General features: G+C 38.7%; 1 protein-coding gene across 4 annotated transcripts in view; it reads left to right on the forward strand.

Moving 5' to 3' along the window:
* Nucleotides 1-19,770, forward strand: part of KIF16B (kinesin family member 16B) — a 370,689-nt gene extending 350,919 nt beyond the window's left edge. For 3 of the 4 annotated variants that reach the window (XM_077115078.1, XM_077115089.1, XM_077115081.1), the window contains one exon: nucleotides 18,253-19,770. In XM_077115078.1, the coding sequence (XP_076971193.1) occupies nucleotides 18,253-18,411 (159 nt within the window). In that variant the 3' untranslated portion in view covers nucleotides 18,412-19,770. The remainder of the gene's footprint in view (nucleotides 1-18,252) is intronic. The other variant, XM_077115084.1, reaches the window with a different exon arrangement.
* The last annotated feature ends 936 nt before the right edge of the window (nucleotides 19,771-20,706 follow it).

Here is a 20,706-nt window from a genome sequence, read left to right on the forward strand (position 1 = left end):
TGAGCAATCTGTTGCTTGTACCCCATTCCTGATACCAACCGCTGTATCAGATGTAGTTCCTGGTTGTATGCAAGGACAAATATTGAAAAGTTGTAAGGTCAGAGAGGATGGAAGAGCTCAAAGAATCAGAAGGAGGCTGCTGGTGCAGGTTTGGGGATAGAAAGGAACCAAGGGAGTCCTTTCATAGAGCTCAGTGGCAGGAAGGGGAGTCATAGCCTCCTTTTTAGAACCATCTGGCCAGACGGTGGTATACTGCTGTCATGATAGTCTCTAGCTACCCTTTCTATCCCTTGGCCCCATTCTCAGCGTTCAAATCCTGTAGAAGTGCAGCTAATAAAATGAACTTTGGTCATACGTCTGACACTATGTCATAGTGGCTGGGAAAAAGAGTATTTGGCACTTTGAGGTACTCCAGTGGTAGTCAGTGGATCACTAGGAAAGATTGCTTAAGCAGGGAGAGGTGTTTCTTCAGAAAGGGATCTGGCTACTATTTCAGAAGGGAGATGAATACAGTGTAGTCAGACAATGGGCACTGCCCACCAAGGTGCCATAAATATAGATAAGATAAAGAGAAGCATAAGCAAAGCTGAATTAGACCTCATGTAGAAGAATACAGCTGTCATAGGGAAAGAGGTGGTTTTCCCACATTTGTATGAAACATTAACTCTAGAGAGCCTGGTGCCCACTTGTTGCAATAGGAGCACCATTAGTCACAGCAGCCAAGATGGCCAGTGTAGACAGCTTGCCCAGTGAGAGGCAGCAGTGCTCAGCAGAGGGGGCACTGGAGAAGAGGGTAATGGTAGACTCTGGATGGCAACTTGATGACTCAGGTCCTGATTCTCCCAATTAGACATTCTGTGATGTTTGGCACGTTATATAAATTTCTTGGATCTCAGGTCTTCATCTAGAATAAGATAAAAGTAGCTCCTATGTCATAAAGTTGTTGTAGGAATTAAATGAAATATAGGATCAAAAATTCTTCTCACAAGGCGGTGCAGTGGTGGCTCAGTGGCAGAATTCTCACCTGCTATGCCGGAGACCCAGGTTTGATTCCCGGAGCCTCCCAGGCCAAAAAATGAAAAATAAAAAATTCTTCTCACAGTACCCAAAACATCACAAACCCTTAGTAAATGGCCTCTCCATAATAGTCAGGAGATAGTAGCTGATCTGACTTGTGTTTGCACTTGGAAGACAGTCCTAAGGAAATACTTGGAGAGGTTTTTGCAGGTAAGAGTAAAAATAATAATAGAAAGGACTGCTTTTGGAAAGAAATACGAACCCAATGTAGAATGGGTCTGAAAATTTGTGCATCTCTCATATTTCTCCTCATCTCTTTTTGGACTCTGCTTTAAAAGCTTACAAACCTCTATAGTATTTTTTCTTTTGTTTGTTGGGGGGGGAGCAGGGGAAATTTTAAAATTATCTATCAATGTAATACTTGCTTTGGAACATACTTTGGAATCTGTCTCTCCTACTGATTTCTATCTCCACTTGCTGCCCCAAGTGTGTGGACTTTCCTAGAGAATAAAATATGGCCAAAGTCTGTAGAAATAACTATGAATGTCAGTATTTTATATTGTGTTTTTTGGTTTATTAACTCTACTTTTCACTTCTAAGAAGTTCTGAAATACAAATGCATAAAAAGTAATGATAAATCTATGGTTTGGGGCATACAATGTAAAAAGAAATAATTTGTAACTAGTACAAGGCAAAGGTGTAACAGTGTGTGAGCATGCTATTAAAGTTAAGTTAGTGTCAGTTCAAACGTGATGGGTGTATATTTAAATAAAATGTTAAATTTAAGCCCCATACTAGCCACAGAGAAAATATCTGAAAAAAATAAACAGAATGAAATGAGAAGCAACTCAAAATAGTACACTACAAAATATCAAAGAAATGTGAAAGCAGGCATTAACAGAAGAATTGAGGGACAAAAAAAAAGCTATCAGATATGGAAACATGAACTAGCAAGATGACAGAAGAAAGTCTTGTGTTATCAGTAATTACTTTAAATGTGTTTACTCCAGTCAGAAAGCAAAGAATGGCAGAATGGATAAAAATGCATGGCCCAACTCTGTGATCTTTATAACAGACTCACCATAAATTCAAGAACAGAATTAGGTTAAAAGTGAAAGGATGAAAAAAATATGCCATGCAAATAAATATTAATAAAAAATGAGCCAGGGTGGCTATACTACTATTAGCTAAAATAAGTGTCAAAAACCATTATGAGGGACAAAAAAGGTCACTGTCTACTGATAAAGGGATCAATACAGCAAGAAGTCATAATAATTACAAATGCATATGTACCTAACAGTAGAGCCCTAATATATATTAAAGAGTATTGACAACCTTTTTTTTTGTATGCTGTATGGTGATGGGGGACATGTTTCATTCTTTTCCCATATGACAGTCCTATCATTGCAGCACCATTTGTTGAATTTTTTTTTTTTTGAGGTGGGGAATGCTCAAGCCAGAAATCTAACCCTGCGCTCCCACATTGCAGGCAAGAATTCTACCACTGAACTACCCTTGCACCCTCTAGTGTTGACAAATTTGAAGGGAGAAATAGATTGTAATAAATTAATAGTTGGAAACTTCAGCACATCCCTGTAACGATGGTTAGAATGTCTGGATATTGATAATGAAATAGAAGACTTGTTGGTACTGTAAACCAAGTAGACCAAACAGACATATACAAAACACTCCACCTGACTTCCGGAGAAGATGGCGGCTTAGTAAGGCGCACGGGTCTTAGTTCCTCCTCCAGAACAACTACTAAAGAACTAGAAACAGTACAGAACAGCTCCCGGAGCCATGACAGACCAGACACACAGCGTACCCCATTCCAGAACGGCTGGACTGGCTAAGAGACTGCGCTGCGGTGAGGTCCCCGAGAGGTGCGCGCTTCCCCAGGCCGAGGCGGCTGGCGGCCGGAGCCCCTCCCTCCCTCCTCCCCGGGCCGGCTGGGAGCTTTGGCTCGGGTTCCCCAAGCTGCGGTGACCGGAGCCCCTTCCACACACGCGGCTTCCCGGGCCGGCTGGGAACATTGGATCGACGGTTCCCCAAGCCACGGCGACCCTCCCCCATGCGCAGCTTCCCAGGCCAACTGGTAGCCTCGGAACAGCAGTCCCCCAAGCCGTGGTGGCCGGCAACCACAGCCCCTTCCACACACGTGGCTTCCCGGGCTGGCTGGGAGCATCGGAACAGCGGTTCCCCAAGCCGCAGCGGCCAGCGACCCTCCCCCACGTGCGGCTTCCCGGGCTGGCTGATAGCCTCGGAGCAGCGGTCCCCCAAGCTGCAGTGGCCAGTAACCACAACCCATTCCACATACGCGGCTTCCCGGGCCGGCTGGGAGCATTGGAACAGTGGTTCCCCAAGCTGCGGCGGCTGGCGACCGTCCCCCACAGGCGACTTCCTGGAGAGAAAGGAAAGAGTCTCCAACAGTAGTAGAGACTGAGCCCAACCTCACACCAATAGTGGCATTAAGGAACAACTTCTGACTACTAAAAACAGGCCCTCAGCTCAGGTGAAACTCATCAAGGCGGAAGTCGCCGATTCAGCTAACTGAAAAAGAGGAAAGGGGGTGAAACAGAGCCTTCTGCGGCTGTTTCTACAGAGGCTTCGTTGCCTCTAAGCTCAGTGCTGGGATTACATAGGTTACAACTGCCCCAAACGCAGAAACAGGCTGCTTTTAGGGCTCTCTACCACGTGAACCTTCCCCGTGGGAGGGGTGAAACGCAACTCAGGTGAAATCCCTCTCTCAAGGAATTCACATCCCAGGACTTCACAATTTGAAGTCATTAAACCAACCTACAACCTTTCCTCTGTCTCCACCACACACCCAGCAGCGAGAGTCTTCCAAAGTTAAAGGAGCCACAACGTCTTTTGCTGGTGGGACCCGCAGACAGACAAGTACCACATACTGGGCAGGATAAGAAAAACAGAGCCCAGAGACTTCACAGGAAAGTCTTTCAACCTGCTCGGTCCCACACTCAGGGAAATCTGATTAAATGCCCAGACGCCAGCAAAAAATAACAAATCACACCAGGAAAATTGAAGATATGGCCCAGTCAAAGGAACAAACCAATAGCTCAAATGAGATACAGGAGCTGAGACAACTAATTCTGAATATACGAACAGAAATGGAAAACCTCTTCAAAAACCAAATCGATAAATTGAGGGAGGACATGAAGAAGGCATGGGATGAACAAAAAGAAGAAATGGAAAGTCTGAAAAAACAAATCACAGAACTTATGGGAATGAAAGATACAGTAGAAGAGATGAAAAAACAATACAAACCTACAATGGTAGATTTAAAGAGACAGAGGCTAGAATTAGTGAACTGGAGGATGTAACATCGGAAATCCAAAAAGAAACAGAAACTATAGGGAAAAGAATGGAAAAATTTGAGCAGGGGCTCAGGGAATTGAATGATAATATGAAGCGCACAAATATACATGTTGTGGGTGTCCCAGAAGGAGAAGAGAAGGGAAAAGGAGGAGAAAATCTAATGGAAGAAATTATCACTGAAAATTTCCCAACTCTTATGAAAGACCTAAAATTACAGATGCAAGAAGTGCAGCGCACCCCACAGAGAATAGACCCAAATAGGCGTTCTCCAAGACACTTACTAGTTAGAATGTCAGAGGTCAAAGAGAAAGAGAGGATCTTGAAAGCAGCAAGAGAAAAACAATCCATCACATACAAGGGAAACCAAATAAGACTATGTGTAGTTTTCTCAACAGAAACCATGGAAGCTAGAAGACAGTGGGATGATATATTTAAATTACTAAAAGAGGAAAACTGCCAACCAAGACTTCTATATCCAGCAAAATTGTCCTTCAAAAACGAGGGAGAAATTAAAACATTTTCACACAAAAAGTCACTGAGAGAATTTGTGACCAAGAGACCAGCTCTGCAAGAAATACTAAAGTGAGCACTAGAGTCAGATACGAAAAGACAGAAGAGAGAGGTATGGAGAAGAGTGTAGAAAGAAGGAAAATCAGATATGATATATATAATACAAAAGGCAAAATGGTAGAGGAAAGTATTACCCAAACAGTAATAACACTAAATGTTAATGGACTGAATTCCCCAATCAAAAGACACAGACTGGCAGAATGGATTAAAAAACAGGATCCTTCTATATGCTGTCTACAGGAAACACATCTTAGACCCAAAGATAAACATTGGTTGAAAGTGAAAGGTTGGGAAAAGATATTTCATGCAAATAACAACCAGAAAAGAGCAGGAGTAGCTATATTAATATCCAACAAATTAGACTTCAAATGTAAAGCAGTTAAAAGAGACAAAGAAGGATACTATCTACTAATAAAAGGAACAATTAAACAAGAAGACATAACAATCATAAATATTTATGCACCGAATCAAAGCCCCAAAATGCGTGAGGAATGCACTGCAATCACTGAAAAGGGAAATAGACACATCTACCATAATAGTTGGAGACTTCAATTCGCAACTCTCATCAATGGACAGAACATCCAGACAGAGGATCAATAAAGAAACAGAGAACTTGAATATTACAATAAATAAGCTAGACTTAACAGACATTTATAGGACATTACACCCCACAACAGCAGGACACACCTTTTCTCAAGTGCTCATAGATCATTCTCAAAGATAGACCATATGCTGGGTCACAAAGCAATTCTCAACAAATTTAAAAAGATTGAAATCATACACAACACTTTCTCAGATCAAAAAGGAATGAAGTTGGAAATCAATAATAGGCAGAGTGCCAGAAAATTCACAAATACGTGGAGGCTCAACAACACACTCTTAAACAACCAGTGGGTCAAGGAAGAAATTACAAGAGAATTAGTAAATATCTCGAGGTGAATGAAAATGAAAACACAACATATCAAAACCTATGGGATGCAGCAAAGGCAGTGCTAAGAGGGAAATTTATTGCCCTAAATGCCTATATCAGAAAAGAAGAAAGGGCAAAAATTCAGGAATTAACTGTCCACTTGGAAGAACTGGAGAAAGAACAGCAAACTGACCCCAAAGCAAGCAAAAGGAAAGAAATAACAAAGATTAGAGCAGAAATAAATGAAATTGAGAACATGAAAACAATAGAGAAAATCAATAAGACCAGAAGTTGGTTCTATGAGAAAATCAACAAGATTGATGGGCCCTTAGCAAGATTGACAAAAAGAAGAAGAGAGAGGACGCAAATAAATAAGATCTGACCTCTCAGAAATAAAGGAGGTAATAACAGGATACTATGAACAACTTTACACTAATAAATACAACAATGTAGATGAAATGGACAAGTTCCTAGAAAGGCATGAAGAACCAACTTTGACTCAAGAAGAAATAGATGACCTCAACAAGCCCATCACAAGTAAAGAAATTGAATCAGTCATTCAAAAGCTTCCCAAAAAGAAAAGTCCAGGACCAGACGGCTTCACATGTGAATTCTACCAAACATTCCAGAAAGAATTAGTACCAACTCTGCTCAAACTCTTCAAAAAAATTGAAGTGGAGGGAAAGCTACCTAATTCATTCTATGAAGCCAACATCACTCTCATACCAAAACCAGGCAAAGATATTACAAAAAAAGAAAACTACAGACCAATCTCTCTAATGAATATAGATGCAAAAACCCTCAACAAAATTCTAGCAAATCGTATCCAACAACACATTAAAAGAATTATACATCATGACCAAGTAGGATTCATCCCAGGTATGCAAGGATGGTTCAACATAAGAAAATCAATTAATGTAATACACCATATCAACAAATCAAAGCTGAAAAATCACATGATCATCTCAATTGATGCAGAGAAGGCATTTGACAAGATTTAACATCCTTTCCTGTTGAAAACACTTCAAAAGATAGGAATACAAGGGAACTTCCTTAAAGTGATAGAGGGAATATATGAAAAACCCACAGCTAATATCATCCTCAATGGGGAAAAATTGAAAACTTTCCCCCTAAGATCAGGAACAAGACAAGGATGTCCATTATCACCACTGTTATTCAACATCGTGTTGGAGGTTCTAGCCAGAGCAATTAGACAAGAAAAAGAAATACAAGGCATCAAAATTGGAAAGGAAGAAGTAAAACTATCACTGTTTGCAGACGATATGATACTATAAATCAAAAACCCGGAAAAATCCACAACAAAACTACTAGAGCTAATAAATGAGTACAGCAAAGTAGCAGGTTACAAGATCAACATTCAAAAATCTGTAGCATTTCTATACGCTAGTAATGAACAAGCTGAGGGGGAAATCAAGAAACAAATCCCATTTACAATTGCAACTAAAAGAATAAAATACCTAGGAATAAATTTAACTAAAGAGACAAAAAACCTATACAAAGAAAACTACAAAAAACTGTTAAAAGAAATCACAGAAGACCTAAATAGATGGAAGGGCATACCATGTTCATGGACTGGAAGACTAAATATAGTTAAGATGTCAATCCTACCTAAATTGATTTACAGATTCAATGCAATACCAATCAAAATCCCAACAACATATTTTTCGGAAATAGAAAAACCAATAAGCAAATTTATCTGCAATGGCAGGGTGCCCCGAATTGCTAAAAGTATCTTGAAGAAAAAAAACGAAGCTGGAGGTCTCACGCTGCTGGATTTTAAGGCATATTATGAAGCCACAGTGGTCAAAACAGCATGGTATTGGCATAAAGATAGATATATCAACCAATGGAATCGAATAGAGTGCTCAGATATAGACCCTCTCATCTATGGACATTTGATCTTTGATAAGGCAGTCAAGCCAATTCACCTGGGACAGAACAGTCTCTTCAATAAATGGTGCCTAGAGAACTGGATATCCATATGCAAAAGAATGAAAGAGGACCCGTATCTCACACCCTATACAAAAGTTAATTCGAAATGGATCAAAGATCTAAACATTAGGTCTAAGACCATAAAACAGTTAGAGGAAAATGTAGGGAGATATCTTTTGAAACTTACAATTGGAGGCAGTTTTATGGACCTTAAACCTAAAGTAAGAGCACTGAAGAAGGAAATAAATAAATGGGAGCTCCTCAAAATTAAACACTTTTGTGCATCAAAGAACTTCATCAAGAAAGTAGAAAGACAGCCTACACAATGGGAGACAATATTTGGAAATGACATATCAGATAAAGGTCTAGTATCCAGAATTTATAAAGAGATTGTTCAACTCAACAACAAAAAGACAGCCAACCCAATTACAAAATGGGAAAAAGACTTGAACAGACACCTCTCAGAAGAGGAAATACAAATGGCCAAAAGGCACATGAAGAGATGCTCAATGTCCCTGGCCATTAGAGAAATGCAAATCAAAACCACAATGAGATATCATCTCACACCCACCAGAACGGCCATTATCAACAAAACACAAAGTGACAAGTGTTGGAGAGGATGCGGAGAAAGAGGCACACTTATCCACTGTTGGTGGGAATGTCAAATGGTGCAACCACTGTGGAAGGCAGTTTGGCGGTTCCTCAAAAAGCTGAATATAGAATTGCCATATGACCCAGCAATACCATTGCTGGGTATCTACTCAAAGGACTTAAGGGCAAAGACACAAATGGACATTTGCACACCAATGTTTATAGCAGCGATATTTACAATTGCAAAGAGATGGAAACAGCCAAAATGTCCATCAACAGAAGAATGGCTAAACAAACTGTGGTATATACATACGATGGAATATTATGCAGCTTTAAGACAGGATAAACTTATGAAGCATGTAATAACATGGATGGACCTAGAGAACATTATGCTGAGTGAGTCCAGCCAAAAACTAAAGGACAAATACTGTATGGTCCCATTGATGTGAGCAGACATTAGAGAATGAACTTGGAATATGTCATTGGTAACAGAGTCCAGCAGGAGTTAGAAACAGGGTAAGATAATGGGTAATTGGAGCTGAAGGGATACAGACTGTGCAACAGGACTAGATACAAAAACTCAAAAATGGACAGCACAATAATACCTAATTGTAAAGTAATCATGATAAAACACTGAATGAAGCTGTATCTGAGCTATAGGTCTTTTTTTTTTTTTTTTACTATTATTATTACTTTTACTTTTTTTCTCTATATTAACATTCTATATCTTTTTCTGTTGTGTTGCTAGTTCTTCTAAACCGATGCAAATGTACTAAGAAACGATGATCATGCATCTATGTGATGATGTTAAGAATTACTGATTGCATATGTAGAATGGTATGATTTCTAAATGTTGGGTTAATTTCTTTTTTTCCGTTAATTAATTAAAAAAAAAAAAAGCTGAATATAGAATTGCCATACGACCCAGCAATACCATTGCTGGGTATCTACTCAAAGAACTTAAGGGCAAAGACACAAACGGACATTTGCACACCAATGTTTATAGCAGCATTATTTACAATTGCAAAGAGATGGAAACAGCCAAAATGTCCATCAACAGAAGAGTGGCTAAACAAACTGTGGTATATACATACGATGGAATATTATGCAGCTTCAAGAATAAACTTATGAAGCATGTAATAACATGGATGGACCTAGAGAACATTATGCTGAGTGAGACTAGCCAAAAACTAAAGGACAAATACTGTATGGTCCCACTGATGTGAACGGACATTCGAGAATAAACTTGGAATATGTCATTGGTGACATAGACCATCAGGAGTTAGAAACAGGGTAAGATAATGGGTAATTGGAGCTGAAGGGATACAGACTGTGCAACAGGACTAGATACAAAGCTCAAAAATGGACAGCACAATACTACCTAATTGTAATGTAATTATGTTAAAACACTGAATGAAGCTGCATCTGAGCTATAGTTTTTTTGTGTTTGTTTGTTCTTTATATATATTTTTTGTATTTTTTATTTTTATTTTTTCTCTATATTATCATTTTATTTCTTTTTCTGTTGTCTTGCTATTTCTTTTTGTAAATGGATGCAAATGTACTAAGAAATGATGATTATACATCTATGTGATGATATTAAGAATTACTGATTGCATATGTAGAATGGAATGATTTCTAAATGTTGTGCTAGTTAATTTTTTTAATTAATAAAAAAATGTAAAACAAACAAACAAACAAACAAAAACACTCCACCTGCAGCAGCAGAGTACTCATTCTTGTCTTGGGCACATCAGTCACTCTCCAGGATAGAACATCAATTGTATTAGAAAACAAATTCCAAGAATGTAAAGATAATGAAATCATACCGTATATCATTTCTAATCAAAATGGAATGAAGCTAGAAATCAATAATGGGAGAAATGGAAAATTCACATATGTGTAGAAATTAACCAGTGGGTCAGAGAAGAAATCACACAGGAAATTAAGAAATGCCTTAAAGCAAATGTAAAGAAAAACACAACATGCCAAAACATATGGGATACCACAAAGGAAGTGCTAAGAGGGAAGTGTATAGCTCTTCATGTTCACATTAGAAAAAAGAAAAGTCTAAAGTCAGAGACCTAACCTCACAGCTGGAGGATCTAGAAATAGAACTACCCATTCCCAAAGGGAGCACAAGGAAGGGAATAACAAAGATTAGCGCAGCTATATGTGCAGTAAGAAATTAAAAACAACCACAAAAAGACAAGATAAAGACTCAATGACACCAAAAGTAGTTTATTGAAAACACTGATAAAATCTACATACTTTAGCTAGACTGACAAATTTAAAAGAAAGAGGACACAAATATCTAAACTCAGAAATAAGACAGGAGACATTACTACTGACTCAAAATAAAAATAAAAAGAATTATAAGAGGATACAGTGAACAACTGAAAACCAATACATTAGATAACCTAGATGAAGTGGGTAAATCCCTAGAAACAAACTATATTGACTCAAAAAGAAATAGAAGATGTCAGCAGACCAGTAAAAAGGCAAGAGAGTGAATCACTAATCAAAAAAACTCCCAGTGACACCCAAATCAATAGGCCAAGCCCTTGATCTTGAATCTTGCTCTTGTGAAGCTTATGAATATAACAGAGAAGCTTAGCCTACCTATAGGCATGCCTAAGAGTTACCTCTGGAGGACTTTTGTTGCTCAGATGTAACCTCTCTCTCCCTAAGCCCAACTCTGCAAGTGAAACCATTGCCCTCCCTCTCATGTGGGACATGACATCCAGGGGTGCAAGTCTCCCTTGGAGACATGGGAGATGACCCCAAGGGATGAATCTGGCCCTGGCACCATGGGATCAACAGTTCTGTCCTGACCAAAAGGGGAAATAGAAGTGGAACAGATAAGGTATCAGTGACTGAGAGAGTTCAAATAGAGTCAAGAAGCCACTCTGGAGGTCACTCTTACTCACACTTCAGTTAGACATTGACAGACATTCAGTTAGACACCGAGCCAAACCCCGACCAAAACCATTCCTGCCAATTCTAAAGAACCCCTTAAGGTGCTACAAAGGTTCCATGCACTAGGGTAACTTCCTGGAAACTTACAACTTCTAGATGGGTCCCTGGACCAGATAAGTCCTGAAATGCAGAGGGGCCAGCCTCTGCAGAACATCAGCTAATTCCATCTCCCTACTGTGTACCTTTACAGCCCCTTCCAACATGAAAAAGTTAGAATGGGCATAGCCCAAATACCCCTAAAGAATGGGAGAAAAACCGAAGGTGATGGTGGAGTTATACAGAGAAGGTAGGGTTTAACAAATTAGTATGATTGCTGAATTATTATATTGATATTTCTTTTAGTCTCCAGTATCTTAGAGCAGTTAGAGGTAAAAACCTAAAATTATGGACTTGTAGCCCTACCAAATTCTGAAATCTATTCTATAACTAATTATTGCAATGTGATTTGAAATTTATTCCTTTTTTATATATACTTTTTTCATAAAAAGGAAAAAAGTCTATTGTGGTGGTAAATGCACAGCCATAATATGATGATATCGTGAACCATTGATTGTACACTTTGGATGATTACATGGTCCATGAATATATTATATATCAATAAAAAATAAATTATTTTAAAGAAAGATCAAAGAAGAAGGTGGAGTTATAAAAGAGAAGATCGGCTTTAACTAATGAGTGTAACTCCTGAATCATTATATTGATATTTCTTTTAGTCTCCATTGTCTTGGAGCAGCCAGAAGGAAAAACCTAAAGTTGTGGAACTATAACCCATACCAAACTCTGAAATCTGTTCTATAACTAATTGTTGTGGTGTGCTTTGAAATTTATTGCTTTATATATATATATATGTTATTCTTCACAATTAAAAAAAAAATTCCCAACAACAAACAAAGTCTAGGACCAGATAACTTCACTGGTGAATTTTACCAAACATTACAAAAATTAACACCACGCCTTCTCAAACTCTACTAAAAAACTGAACAGGAGGGGACGCTTCTTAACTCATTTGATGAGGTCAGCATCAGCCTAATAACAAAACCAGATGAAAGTGCTATAAAAAGGAAAATTACAAGCCAATATTCCTTAAGAATGTAAATGCAAGTCTTCAACAAAATACTAACAAACTGAATGCAACGGCAGGTTGAAAAAATTATACACCATTATCCAGTGGGACTTATCCCAGGTATGCAAAGGTGGTTCAGCATATGAGAATCGATCAATGTAATACACCTCATGAACAGAACAAAAAATAAACCATATGATGATCTCAATTGATGCAGAAAAGAAATTTGACGAAATCTTGTAACCATTCTTTTTTTTTCTTTTATGCATGTCTTTTTTTTATTTTTCTACTCATACACTGGATAAAGAGATCGGCTATCATAAGGTTTTTACAATCACATGGTCACGCAATAAAAGCTATATATTATATAATCATTATCAAAGATCAAGACTACTGAATTATGGTTCAACAATTCCTTCTGGCTATTCCAGTATACTAGAAGCAAAAAAGAAACATCCATGTAATGATACAGTAGTCATAATCATTTGCTAAATCCTGATTTCTCAGTTACACCTCCTCTCTTTCATTTGATTATTCTCTCAGTCTTCAGGGATATCTGGGCAGTGACTATTTTAACTTTTTCATGCTGGAAAGAGGTGTTGACCTTATGGGGTAGAAGAATGAGAGTGTTTGATGTTCTTGAAGAGAACTTCTGGTTTCAGGGCATATCTGGCATAGGAACAATCTGGAGTCCCTAAGTTGCTGAAAAAATAAACTTACTAAGAAAAAGTTTTATGGAATCTTAGGTAGAGTCCAGGGTATGCTTTAGAGTTTTCAGGGATACTATTGGTTGGGCTTGGCATACTGTGACATTTTGCAGTATTTGGTTGAAGTTTGCATAAGAGAAACCTCAAGAATGAACTCTCGACTCTATTTGAAATCTCTTAGCCATTGAAGCTTTATTTTATTTCATTTCTTTTCCTCCTTTTGGTCAAGAAGGCATTCTCAATCTTATGATATCAGGGCCAGGCTCATACCTGCAAGTCATATCCCACATTGCCAGGGGGACTCACTTCACATGGAAGCTAAATATTGTTAAAATGTCAATTCTATCCAAAGCAATGTACAGATGCAACATAATCCCAATCAAATTTCCAACAGCCTTCTTTGCAGAAATGGAAGAGCCAGTCATAAAATTTATATGGAACAACAAGGGCCCTCCTACATAGGGAGGAGGGTAGTGAGTATTTGCAGAGTAGCTAGCACCCATTCTTGATAAAAACACTTATAGAATTAGGAAAAGAAAGAAAATTCCTCAATATGCTAAAAGGGACATATGAAAAACCCACAGCCAACAATATACTAAATGGTCAAAGACTGAAAATTTTCTAAGGTCAGGAACAAGACAAGAATATGCACTGTTACACTCTTACTCAACATTGATGACAATGAAGTTCTGGTCAGAGCAATTTAGGCAAGAAAAATTAATAAATGTCTTCTAAATTGGAAAAGAAGTAAACTTTTTGTATTTGCAGATGATATGATCCTATATTTAGAAAATCCTGAAAAATCCACAACAAAGCGAGTAGAATAATAAATGAAGTCAACAAAATGACAGGATACAAATCAACATGCAAAAATAAATCGTCTTTCTTTACTCTAGTAATGAACAATCTGATGAGGGAATTAAGAAAAAATGCCAATCACATAGCTACTAAAGTAATCAAATATCTAGGAATAAATCTAACCCAGGATATAGAAGACTTGTTCATGGAACACTACAAAACATTTCTATAAGAGATCAAACAAGACCTAAATAAATGGAAAGACATTTCATGTTCCTCAACTGAAAGCTAAATATTGTTAAGATGTCAATTCTACTCAAAGCAATGTACAGATTGAACATAATCCCAATCAAATTTCCAGTAGCCTTCTTTGCAAGGGCTACAGCATCTTGTGGTCCCTACCCAGCTCTTGAGATTTAAATATGCATGCTTTTTATTTTTTTAATAGAGAAAATGTCATGTGAAAGTCATAAACAGAAACTGACTATTGATTTCACAAATCCTTTTCTTTCTTTGCCCTTTTGACCCTGATAAGTCATTTAAACCAATTTAATTTTAAACCAATACTTTAATTTTTGCCATAGTCTTTTAAAAATTGTACTGCCCCAGGGATGTGGCATCGCTCCTGGACTTGCTTTTCACATTCCAAGAAGGACTAGGATGTCTTTGGGTCAACAATAAGAGGATAGCTTTGACTAGAGAACTTTAATTTTCCCACATCAGTTGCAGATACTATGGCAAGCATTGTGAGCACAGGCAACAAAAATTACTCATATAAATACATGTTTCTATTTATATAAATATGTGTTTCTATTTATATAAATATTTCTGTATAGTAAATATATATATATAATAGCAGAGTTCTGGTACATTGGTGATCTTGGAGTCAGCTTAAAATCCTAAGGGGAAATTTCTTTATCGGTAGGATAATGATAAACTGACTCACTAGACTCCCAAACAATGTGGCAGTTGATGTTAGTGTTGAAGAAAAATTCAGATAAAAGAACCAACCAGCCCCTGTTGCATGCCTGTGTTAAAACCAGTTGGTTTGTTCTCATATGGAATTCTATTCAGCAGTGAAAATGAACAAACTACAACTACACACAACAATGTACACGAGTTGTGGAAACATCCTGTTAAGCAGCAGAAGACAGACACAAAAGTGTATATTCTGTGTGAATCCATTAGCATGAAGTTCAGGAACAGGCAAAACAAATCTGTGGTGCTAGAAGTCAGGATAGTGGTTACCCTAGAAGAAAGGATTGTACATGAGATGAGGAAGTATGAGAAGGACTGCTTGGGAGCTGGAAATATTCTCTTGTTTCTATACAGATGCTAATCACTCAAACTTGTTCACTGTGTGAAAACTGGTTAAGGTGTACACATGATGTGTGCAGTTTTTAAACTACTTCAGTTTTTTTAAAATGACATCAAAACCAATCATCAAAGTTTCTTCTAAGCCCTTTTCCCGAGCTTAAAAGTGTGTCAGTGATGCAGAGGTCTGCAAAGATGAATACGATACTGTCCATGACCTTGAGAACCTTCTAACATTTCATCTCTTATCTTCTCCCCTCCACAGCCATAGCCCCAGTCCTTTGGGTTCATTATCACTGGGGAAAATTTCCTCAGCCCGCTTTAAGCAGGGGTCTCTGTGCACAGCCAGCAAAGGGTCCATGGCCACCTGCTCTGTGCTATAGAGCACTTTAGGGTTCCTACAAAGAGCACTTCCTCATCAAATGATCTCTCTGCACCAGGGAAGCAGTCTATTTAAAGGAAACCAGGGCTGCCAAGTTCTCCTGCTAAACAGAGATTAACTTTGCAAAGTAAAACACTCTTCTGTAACATGTAGAATTAATCAAATCAGATCTTTCTATCAAATTTTCTTCAAGACATGCTGTTGAGTTTATTTAGATAAAAAGGCATTATCTGCCATTTTTTTATTCTCTTTTTATGATGGTGCTCTGGCTGGGAAGGTGTCTCAAGTACTTTCTCATTTTCTTTTATTTATATTTTTGACTTTCATTTCTCATTATACTCTTGAGGCTTTATTGGGTCTTTAAAGGGGCCTCACTTTGTAAACTAATTATGAAAAATATTGATAGCACATCTGTGCCCAGATTTAAATTACCTTCTATTCTGCAGAATTCATCTTGAAGGCAGACTTGTCATGAACATTTATTTCTCTGTGCCTTAACACAGACAGTGGGAGATCCGAAGCAGAGAATGCGCAGGTGCTGCAGGGAAGTGCCTGTGTGCTCTTCCAGCTCTGCTCACTAAGGAACTGGAATTCCGTGTGTTTCCTCCTCTAAATAATCTCACTTTTGATCTTCCCCAAACAATCAGTCGTGCATATGCATTTCATTGTAAGCACTGGTTCTCTGGTATGCTCTCTGAGTCTCGCTGGTAACCATGTTTTATGGAATTCAAGTCCCACTGAAGTTAATATCCTCAGGGTCCTACCCCCAGAAAATTTGAAGTCAAGGGCACTTATGTTTCTCTGATGTAAATAATGCTAAGATTAAGATCTTAATTTTTCAGCAGTTGGTTTTAGTACCTTCTTATCTTGACATGATTTCAATTTCAGGATCATTTCTTGAAAGGCTATCTTGAGACCAGTAAGTGAGGGATATTGAACAAAGGAAGCAAAGTTTGAATTAGGAATCCTTGCTTTCAAATATTCCCTCTGAATTTTTAACCTTAGTACCTGGAGCAAGTCATATCATTTTCCCCAGCAATAGTTTCCTTACCTGAAAATGGTAAGGAATAATAATAATAATACCTAATTCTAGGAAAGTATGATGCTAACATAAAATTAGGTGAGGTAGAACCTTTTGTGGGTGATGCAAATGTTTATCTTGATTTGGTGGTGGCTTCGTAGGTATATACATGTGTCAGGACTCAGCAAATTGCATATTTAAATAACATCCAGTTTATTGTGTATCAGTCATATATCCATGGAGTTATAAAAGAAGAAGCTATTTTAGAAGACTTTTAAAAACCATAAATTACTACTCAAAAGTTAATTGTTAGGGTGGGCCATGGTGGCCCAGCAGGCAGAGGTCTCACCTGCCATGCCGGAGACCCAGATTCGATTCCTGGTGCCTTCCCATGCAAAAAAAAAAAAGTTAATTATCAGTAATCCTTATTATTTTTAAGAGAGTAGCCAACAACTTTTCCTTGAGAAATGTGTCTGTTTTCAGAAATAGATTCCAGGTTGTCATTTCATACAGATAGCCAAATTCTACTCTCTCAAAGCCAGGATTTCCCAACCATGGCACTAATATTTGGAGCTGGATAATTCATTGCTGTGGGGGCTGTCCCAGGCTTGGTGGGGTGTTGAGCAGCTTCTCTGGCCTCCACCAGATGCCAGTAGCACCCTCCTCCCCATCATGTCTATCACAAGGGCTTCCAGATGTGGGCAGGTATCTCAGGGTGCAAATTCACCCCTGCTTGTGAACCACTCCTCTAGGGCTGGGTGGTGTCTTTTGTTCTTACTCAGAATCCATAATTATTATGTTTAATTTCTAAGTTCTTGACTGGATTGTTTGTTTTTTAAACAAGCTGAAATAGTAATAAAGGTTTAGACCCACCAAGACCCACCCCGTTTCTGCTCTGGGTAAGATTAGCATGACCTGATATTGAGTGCCTCTTACCATGTGACCTCTTGTTCCTTATCACCCCACCCACATGAGCCACTGACTTCGCCCCATCCCCCAGCTCCTCATCTGAGCATGCTTTCCTCCTTCAGCCCCAGAAAAGATGCGGAATGGTGCGACAGACACATGCAGCAGGAGGAGGGGAAGCAGGGGATTCAGGGCAGTTCACCTAAGTAAGAATTTCTCCTCAGTGATGATTATACAGATCTGGAAATATAGTATGTGGCACTGACCCCTGGCCCCCCAGTGTTTCTTTCCTTTTAGTTTTAGGATTCAGAAGAATCATGTTGACTGTATGATTTTAAAATGCTGATATGCAGTAAGTTGAACCTTGTATAGCCTTTTTTTTCCCCTTTTAATCATCTTTCTACTTAATAAGTTGGAGGAAAAAGTACATTTTTAAGATTAGGACCTTACCTAATGCTATGGCTGGAGGCAGAGTCCCCGAGCTGCTGCCGCATCGGCATCGTCTGCAGAAAGGCCAAGGCCGCCTCGTCGGGGGCCAGGACCTGGCCGGTGGAGCCACCCGCTTCCCGGTGCGCAGTGGCTGTCTTCACTGGTTGGCACAGGGATGGCTAAGGCGGACGGGATGTTGTTTCTGGACAATTCTTCTCTTCTATACTCTATCCACCAAAGCCTTCACCATACTTTTACCTTTTGTCTCTTCCTCAGAAATACCTCAGGGACTTTTTCAGCGTGATGCTCCAATCTACAACATCCCCTCTACACATCAGCAAAGTGGGACTGACTCTTTCAAAACACACCATTTGTGAGTTCTCGCCATTCTTCAAGAAAGGAGTCTTTGACTACAGCAGCCACGGGACGGGGTAGAGCCGGATGGAGGCACCCCGCACGCAGTGCCTTCTCGCCCAAGCAGCCTCCACCACGGCAGCCCCGCATGGGGCCTGTACCTCATCCGCTTCTCATACCCAGTGCCTGATTTGGGGACGGGACGCGTTGCCTGTCGTGGTGGCCTGACAGGTGGCTCTCACTGTTCCATCATGGTTGAATGTGGCCTTTTCCCATAGTGCTTCCTTCTCACTGGGCGGCAGGATGGAGTGGATGGGCTACCTCGGGCCCCCAAGCCCAGCAGGGACCTTCCAAAGCCAGTGGTGACCAGACCACCCAGAAAGGACTTTCAGCTTGTTTCCTCTTTCAACAAAATATATTTTTATTTTTTATACTCCTTCCATCCGGAGGGCTATATCCCAAGAAAAGCATTTAAAATTATTTCATTGTATTTTTTGCCCCTTGTTTTGATCAGAACTTTGTATAATGCGGAAACACTGATGTTTACATGGAATTTTGTATTCTGCAAAAGGAATTTTCAGTCCAATCATGACTGGAGTCTTCCATGCTTGACGAATTGGATGTAGACGGCATCATATAGACTTTTATAAATAAATCCATACAAATAGGATACTTGTCTAACCTTGAATATTCACAAAGTTTCTCAAATGGAAATGGCTACTGTGCATCATCTAGCTTTCTCTGCTAAGCACAAAATGAGCGCATAGCTGAATGCATATTTTTAAACATTTTGTTTCACTGTTTTTGTTACAGAATCTACTGGATCTTTAGCTAAAAAGCTAAAATTCACAATAGCTTATTAATGATCCCTTAAATTACTCAGGACTCAATGTAGCATTGCACATTGTACAGTAAAACTGATTTGATTTACTAAAATGAAAAATGTCAGTAGAAAAAAATATATATGTGAGAATATATTAAAATGCATATAACTCTGCCTGTAGATATATATATATATGTACTCCTGTACAATAGTTGTATCAAAATGTATAATCATTCATGCCAAATTGATTAAAGGTATTTGCTTTTTCAAACTGTAAATTGAGTTGTTATCAATATTAAATGAGGTCATGAAATCTTCCCTGTAGTTCAGTTTATTTGGTCACATGATCATTTCTATTGGCTTCTTTAAAAATTGATTTAATGTCTTTAAAAATTAATTTAATGTACTTGGAAAGATACATATAAGGTATTATTTAGCAGAAAATGTTGTCATAGTAATGATTGAAGTCACAAGTTGAACAGGTAACAAAACAAGTTGGCATTCAGTCTTCTAGAATGTGTCTGTGCAACAGCTCTCCAACCTGAAAAATATATTTAAAGGTGTAATTATCCTTTATTGCAAAAAATTTTTTGTAATAATTAAATAAATGATCATACTTTAGCATAAAAAATTTGGACTTTTTTTTTAATTGCTACAGAAAGAACTGCTTTGGTCTATAATTCTGATTACAGGCATAGGTTTAGGGGCAAGTAATGCTAGAGAGTTTAAACCTAGCAATTAAAGGATAAAAGCTAGGGATGATAATTAACCATAAGTCATTTATTTAAAAGGAGTCAAGCCTCTAAAAATTGTCCCTCATTTGCTGAGTAAACTAAGTGGTTTTCTTGAGCTGACCAGATAATCTGTCTCCTGCCCTTTTGGACCTGTATCTGAGCCTGGGCTTGTGGCTAGCATTTTGTTAAAATCACACAGGATACAATAAGTTGCCAAAATTAAATGGGCCTATGTTTGCAAGAAAGGCAAGAATCAGAGGATCTTTTGATTCCAAGCCCCATCTTAAGTGATGACGGCTGAGTTTTAGAGTTTAAGTAATAGTACTGACTCTGGTTAAAACCAGCTGTAACTTAAAGCAAGTCATCTCACTGCCTTCTGACTCAGTCTCCCCATCTGAAAGCAAGGCTGTCGCATTAGATGATCTCTTGCTATTTCTGAGTTAGAAAGATTCAAACTCAATCTTGTGGTTAATTTAGGCACATGAATAAGAGTGAGTCATGTTGGCTCCCCAATGACAGACATCTAGAAAATACTGTGGCCCATAGGGTGGAGATGCTTTGAAAATACCTGAATCTGCGTACCCAGGCCCAAGGGCCACTCCTCTTTATATCGTTAAGTAGAAGAATAGCTAGTTCTGCTCAGCTCACCCCTGCCCTCAGAGTCTTGGGGAGTGGCAACCAGAAGGACGTGCTTAAAGCATCCCATGGAGGTGAAGACTCCCTAAGAAACTACTACGTAGCAAGCAGTTCTCAGCCTCAGAGCTGAGGCATTTTGGTGTTTGGGATTCATCTCTTAATTATGGGATTTTATTTGGACTC

Source organism: Tamandua tetradactyla, chromosome 1 (assembly GCF_023851605.1).
Source record: "Tamandua tetradactyla isolate mTamTet1 chromosome 1, mTamTet1.pri, whole genome shotgun sequence".
NCBI classification, from domain to species: domain Eukaryota; kingdom Metazoa; phylum Chordata; class Mammalia; order Pilosa; family Myrmecophagidae; genus Tamandua; species Tamandua tetradactyla.